Source organism: Chrysemys picta, chromosome 4 (assembly GCF_011386835.1).
Source record: "Chrysemys picta bellii isolate R12L10 chromosome 4, ASM1138683v2, whole genome shotgun sequence".
Lineage (NCBI taxonomy): Eukaryota > Metazoa > Chordata > Testudines > Emydidae > Chrysemys > Chrysemys picta.
The window spans coordinates 4,955,671-4,962,431 of record NC_088794.1 but is presented as its reverse complement, the minus strand read 5'-3'; the positions used below and the strand labels follow the sequence as shown (position 1 = coordinate 4,962,431).

At 43.1% G+C, this 6,761-nt stretch overlaps 1 protein-coding gene across 1 annotated transcript; it reads right to left on the bottom strand.

Annotated features, from left to right (window-relative positions):
- Window positions 1-5,606: 5,606 nt before the first annotated feature.
- On the bottom strand, window positions 5,607-6,545 carry LOC101944158 (olfactory receptor 5AR1-like). Its single transcript, XM_005309759.2, has one exon. The coding sequence runs from the start codon at window positions 6,543-6,545 to the stop codon at window positions 5,607-5,609; it is 939 nt and encodes a 312-aa protein (XP_005309816.2).
- Between the last annotated feature and the right edge of the window lie 216 nt (window positions 6,546-6,761).

Genomic DNA, 6,761 nt, shown 5'->3' with positions numbered 1-6,761 from the left:
GGTCCACTATTCAGACATAGCTTCAATATGCTGGATTTTTGCATAATTGGAGGTGCGAATTTTGCATTCACCTCTCCTTAGATATTTGCCATGAAATCCACTTCACATGTATTGTCCTAAAAGACCATTCTTGTCTGCCATCTTATTCAATATGGCCCTTTGATCATCCAGGCCCACATTAATGCATGAACTTTGTAGTTAATACAATGGACTCCAAAGATATTTAACCTTAATTCAGTATCCTTGGCATATCCTTGGAAAACATCTGTCACAACCACACGAGGACGGCTTGAAGCCTAATCATCTTTAGATGAGTAATGCCATACAGGTACTGCCATGTAGGCATGTGGCCTAATAATACTTGAGTGAGCAATACCACACAGGTATGGCTATACAGGCTGGTGACTTAATACACTTTAGGTGAGCAATACGTCACAGGCATTGCTTGGCATTTATGAGGGGCCTAATGATTTTTAAGTGAGAAATGCTATAGAAGTATTGGCATACAGGTTTGTGGCCTAGTAATCTTTAGGTCAGTTATACCTCGCAGGTGCTTCCATCTAGGCTCAAGGCCTAATAATATTTAGGAGAGCCATACCACGTAGATAATACATAGGCTAGTGTCCTAAGGAAAACAAATTGAAACAAAAAGTCAGGTCGGAACAGAAAATCAAAATGTTCCCAGTCCAATGCCATCAAAATAGTTCATTTCAATTGTTTCTTTTTCTTGATGAGGTTTCCCCCCTAGCCCCACAAAAGTCAACATGTTCCCACGGAAATGATAGCGTTGACTACATTAATTTTTTTGGTAAAAAAATGTTCTATTGGAAAATTTCCGATCCACTCTACTAATAATCTGTAGGTAAGCCAGACCTCATAGATACTGCCCTACAGGCTTGTAGTCGTTATTACGCCTAGGTAAGCAAATATATACAAATCTGCTGTGCAGGTGTAATGAGCCATGAGGGCATCTTGATTATCCACAAAGACTCACTATGAGGTCTTCAACACAGAAAGAACAGGTCAACATAAGAATGGCCAGACTGGGTCAGACCAAAGGTCCATCTAGCCCAGTATCCTGTCTTCCAACAGTGTCCAATGCCAGGTGCCCCTATCCTGTCTTCCAACAGTGTCCAATGCCAGGTGCCCCGGAGGGAATGAACAGAACACGTGACCATCAAGTGGTCCATCCCCTGTCGCCCATTCCCAGCTTCTGGCAAACAGAGGGCTAGGGACACCATCCCTGCCCATCCTGGCACCATTCCCGCCCATCCTCAGGTCCATACTGTCTGAGCTGAAAGAAATTCCCTTTAACTTTAATACATGGCTTGACTGCTACTGCTCCTCACGCCTGCCACTGGAAGGTCATACATTCATGCACACTTGTGCACGTGCGCGCACGCGCGCACACACACACACACACAAAGCCAATGTAATACATAGGCATAAGGCCTAGTAATTGTTAAGTTACCTAACACCACATAATTACTGTGTCTCTTACTCACTGATAGCATTTCGAGAGTCGACACCACTGTGAGGTAAGTGCACCTAAGGATTATAAAGCTTCAAGCCTATAGCTGGTACCTATGTGGTATTGCTCACCTAAAAATCATTAGGCCTCAGGATACACAAAAGAAATGGCACTAGTTAAGGTACCAGCAGAGGCTGTCCAGAAGGCTTTAGACCTGGTGGTCTCCAGGCTAGCAACAGTATGGATTCTCCTATATGTTTAAGACCTAGTTTTTTGACTAGTACATGACGCAGGCACAAATAACCCCGAAAGCATAATGATCTTTGGCTCAGAAGCATCACACAGGTACAGCCATGTAGGCCTCATTCCTAATATTTCTGGGGCTAGCAACCCCACAGAGAACCTGCTGGCCAGACAGACAACCTAACCATTACTGGGCTAGAGACACCTCACAAACCCTGTCCTGCAGACATTAGCCTTCATCACCTTGGAGCTATTAATACCACAAAGACACCGATGGGCAGGTGTAATGAGCCTTTCCTGTGAAAGCAGGATTCACACATTCAACAAAGATGAAACTGAAGACATCAAAAAATGCTTTTAGCTAAATGAAAGTAATAAGCTTTTAAAGTGGTTGGGAACAGTCACTATCAGATGCACTAATTCAGTGTCTTTCACAAGCATCTGTTTTAATCTTCAAGCTACCAACATCACAAAGCCACTGCCCAGGAAGGAAAAGGTTTAATTATCTTTGAAGTAGTGACACAACGTAGCAAACGTCAGGCTTTATAACCTTAAAGTTAGCAACATACCACAAGAGGGCCCTGCATACAAAATTCTTATGTCTTTAGGCTAGAAACACCACGAAGGCCTAGTAACTGTTTGGTTAGTCTCATGACCCAACACATCTTTTCTTGCATAAATTCCTGTAGAGGCTTGAGGCTAATGCTGTTGCATAGGCATAAAGTCAAATAATCTTTAGGATTAAATAATAAGGATGGTCGCACGCGATCGTCTGCCGTAATAATAATAGAGGCAAGATGGGTGAGGTAATATCTTTTCTTGGACCAACTTCTGTTGGTGAAAGAGACAAACCTCCCAGAGAGCACTTCTTCAGGTCTGGGAAAGGTACTCAGAGTGTCACAGCTAAATGCAAGGTGGAACAAATTGCCATTTTGTTGCCCAATCATTTAGTTTTGTGAGATCTTTTTGAAGTTCTTCACAGTCTGCTTCGGTCTTAACTATCTTGAGCAGTTTAGTAGCATCTGTAAACTTTGCCACCTCACTGTTTACCCCTTCTTCCAAATTATTTATGAATAAGTTGAATAGGATTGGTCCTAGAACTGACCCTTGGGGAACAACAATAGTTACCCCTCTCCATCCTGAAAATTTACCATTTATTCCAGCCCTTTGTTCCCTGTCTTTTAACCAGTTCTCAATCCATGAAAGGATCTTTCCTCTTATCCCATGGCAACTTAATTTACATAAGAGCCTTTGGTGAGGGACCTTGTCAAAGGCTTTCTGTAAATCTAAGTACACTATGTCCACTGGATCCCCCTTGTCCACATGTTTGTTGACCCCTTCAAAGAACTCTAATAGATTAGTAAGACATGATTTCCCTTTATAGAAACCATGTTGACTTTTGCCCAACAATTTATGTTCTTCTATGTGTCTGACAATTTTATTCTTTACTATTGTTTCAACTAGTTTGCCCGGTACGGATGTTAGACTTACCGGTCTGTAATTGCTGGGATCACCTCTAGAGCCCTTTTAAAATATTGGCGTTACATTAGCTATCTTCTAGTCATTCGGTACAGAAGCCGATTTAAAGGAGAGGTTACAAACCCTAGTTAATAGTTCCTCAATTTCAAATTTGAGTTCTTTCAGAACTCTTGGGTGAATGCCATCTGGTCCCGGTGACTTGTTACAGTTAAGTTTATCAATTAGTTCCAAAACCTCCTCTAGTGACACTTCAATATGTGACAATTTCTTAGATTTGTCACCTACAAAGGATGGCTCAGGTTTGGGAATCTCCATAATGTCCTCAGCTGTGAAGACTGAAGCAAAGAATTCATTTAGTTTTTCCGCAATGACTTTATCGTCTTTAAGTGCTCCTTTTGTATCTTGATCATCTAGGGGCCCCACTGGTTGTTTAGCAGGCTTCCTGCTTCTGACGTATTTAAAAAACATTTTGTTATTACCTTTCGAGTTTTTGGCTAGTTGTTCTTCAAACTCCATTTTGGCTTTTCTTATTACATTTTTACACTTTATTTGGCAGTGTTTATGCTCCTTTCTATTTACCTCACTAGGATTTGACTTCCACTTTTTAAAAGATGCCTTTTTATCTCTCACTGCTTCTTTTACATGGTTGTTAAGCCACGGTGGCTCTTTTTTAGTTCTTTGGCGTTGTTTTTTAATTTGGGGAATACATTTAAGGTGGGCCTCTATTATGGGGTCTTTGAAAAGTGTCCATGCAGCTTGCAGGGATTTCACTCTAGTTACTATACCTTTTAATTTCTGTTTAACTAACTCCCTCATTTTTGCATAGTTGCCCTTTCTAAAATTAAATGCCACCGTGTTGGGCTGTTGAGGTGTTCTTCCCACCACAGGGATGATAATTGTTATTATATTATGGTCACTATTTCCAAGCGGTCCTGTTATAGTTACTTCTTGGACCAGCTCCTGCGCTCCACTCAGGACTAAATCAAGAATTGACTCTCCCCTTGTGGGTTCCTGTACCAGCTGCTCCATGAAGCAGTCATTTAAAGTATCGAGGAATTTTGTCTCTGCATTTCGTCCTGAGGTGACATGTACCCAATCAATATGGGGATAATTGAAATCTCCCACTATTATTGAGTTCTTTATTTTGATATCCTCTCTAATCACCCTTCGCATTTGATCGTCAGTTTCAGTTCTAGTTTCTTTCAGCTATCCCTTGTGGGTGGAGAGGGTATCTCTTCAGCTAGCTGAAGACAAATGGAGTGGTCTCCCAGAAGTTTAAACAGACTTTCTTTTGTGGGTGGAAACCCCTCCCTCCCCACCACACTGAGGTCTTACAGTGACATGTGACCATGTCACCAGATACTAAAATCCATCTTGAAGCTGGTACTTTTCCAGATGGGGGTAGAATTCCAAATAAGAGTTTTCCACTTCAGTTAAGTTCTATATAATGTGGGAGAAGCAAACAATGAGTGTCTTCAGCTGGTTTAAGAGATGGCCTCCCCACCCCACAAAGATACCTGCAAGCACCTGGAAACAAAAGAACTGTAACCACAGGGGTGGGTGAGAATAGGCTGGACCCAGGTCAGAAAAGGCATCTGACCTGAGAAAGATTTTACCCGAAGTAACAACTGGGGGGAGTAGTGAACATCTGTAACTGACTTCTGAGTGTATTAAGCTTAGCCTTGCGTGTTTCTTTTTTTTTTTTTTTTTGCTTTGTGACTTAGTTTGTTCTGTCTGTTATTACTGAAAACCACTTAGATCCTACTTTTTATACCTAATAAAATGACTTTTGTTTATTTATAAACTCAGTGTAAGTAATTGTTACCTGGGTGGGGGGGGGGCAAACAGCTCTGCATATCTCTCTCTCAGTGATATAGGGGGTGAGCATTTATCATGTTACCCTTACTAAGCTTTATAGAGAGTAAAAGGGATTTATTTGGGGTTTAGATCCCATTGGGAGCTGGGTATCTGTGTGCTGGAGACAGGTGTCCTGCTGAGCTAGTTTCAGTCTAGATCTGCAGCTTTGGGGCCGTGACTCAGAGCCTGGGTCTGCGTTGCAGCAGGCTGGTGTGCCTGGCTCAACAAGGCAGGGTTCTGGAGACCCAGGCGGGCAGCAAGAACGGGCTCAGAGGTAATTTCAGCAGATGAGGTTACAGTCCCAGTGAGGGTCTCTGTGACTGAACCTGTCACACTCTGCACTTGGGTTTCCTGCATTTCCTGTGATGCTTCCTGTGTTCTGTCTACTGATCTGAGTTGGGGCCTGAAGACCTTGTTGGAATACAAACAAATTAATAATAATAACAATATTGAACTATACTACCACGGGGTTTGAGAAATTATTTTGTAATGGGCTGGGAATTGAATTCACCTGTTTCCACTCCCCATCACTAAACCAGTACTGAGTTAAACAAATTCAAGACTTGATGAGCAGTTTATTCATTGCTTTCCTCAGGGCGTCTTTCACCTCCGTGTTCCTCAGGCTGTAGATGAGGGGGTTCAACATGGGGATCACCATCATGTAAAACACTGAGGCCACTTTGTCTGTGTCCATGGAATAGCTGGACGGGGGATGTAAATACATAAAGAGGACTGTGCCAAAAAACAGGACTACAGCAGTCAAGTGGAAAGAGCAGGTGGAGAAGGCTTTGCGCCGCCCCTCGGCGGAGCGGATCTGCAGGATGGTGGAGATGATATAGACATAGGAGAGGAGGACAATCAGAAAGCTGCTCCCTGTAATGCAGCACATTAAAACAAACATCACAATCTCATTGATGTGGGTGTTAGAACAGGAAAGCGGTAGCAGCGGGGGGACGTCACACAGGAAATGATTGATGATGTTGGAGCTGCAGAATGACAGCTGAAATGTAAGAGATGTTTGTATCATTGAATCCAACACCCCCACAGCGTACACCCCAGCCACCAGCTGGTTACAAAGCTGCCTGGACATGGTGACCGTATAGAGCAGTGGGTTACAGATGGCCACATAACGGTCATACGCCATCACAGCCAGCAACAGGCACTCAACATCTGTAAAAACAATACAGAGAGACAATTGCACAGTGCAGGCAGTGTAAGAAATACTTTTCCTCTCGGCTAAGAAATTCAGCAGCATCTTAGGGGAAATTACTGAGGAATAGCAGAGGTCACAGAAAGACAAATTCCTGAGGAAAAAGTACATGGGGGTGTGGAGTCGGGGGTCAATCGTGACTAACAAGATCATCCCCCCATTCCCCACCAGGGTGATACCATAAATCAGCAGGAACACCCCAAACAGGGGAACCTGCAACTCCGGACGATCTGTCAGTCCTGAGAGAATGAACTCAGTCGCCTCCGAGTGATTTCCCTTTTCCATCTCCTCTGAACAGAGATCTGGCACCTACAGAGATGTGGGCAGGTGAAAGGTGCGGAAAACCTGTCTCTTCTCTGTGATGAAGTAAGTGAAGATAAATGGAGATCAGTTTCTCAATGGACATCAGTACCCACTCAGGGAAGAGCTTGGTCCACAGAGACAGATGTTCACAGTTGGTAATTCCTTGTGTTTGCTAAGATGCACACACTGTGCAAATAC

Excerpts from the sequence above, each read along its gene's own strand:
- LOC101944158 (XM_005309759.2), bottom strand. The coding sequence starts at position 6,545 with ATGGAAAAGGGAAATCACTCGGAGGCGACTGAGTTCATTCTCTCAGGA.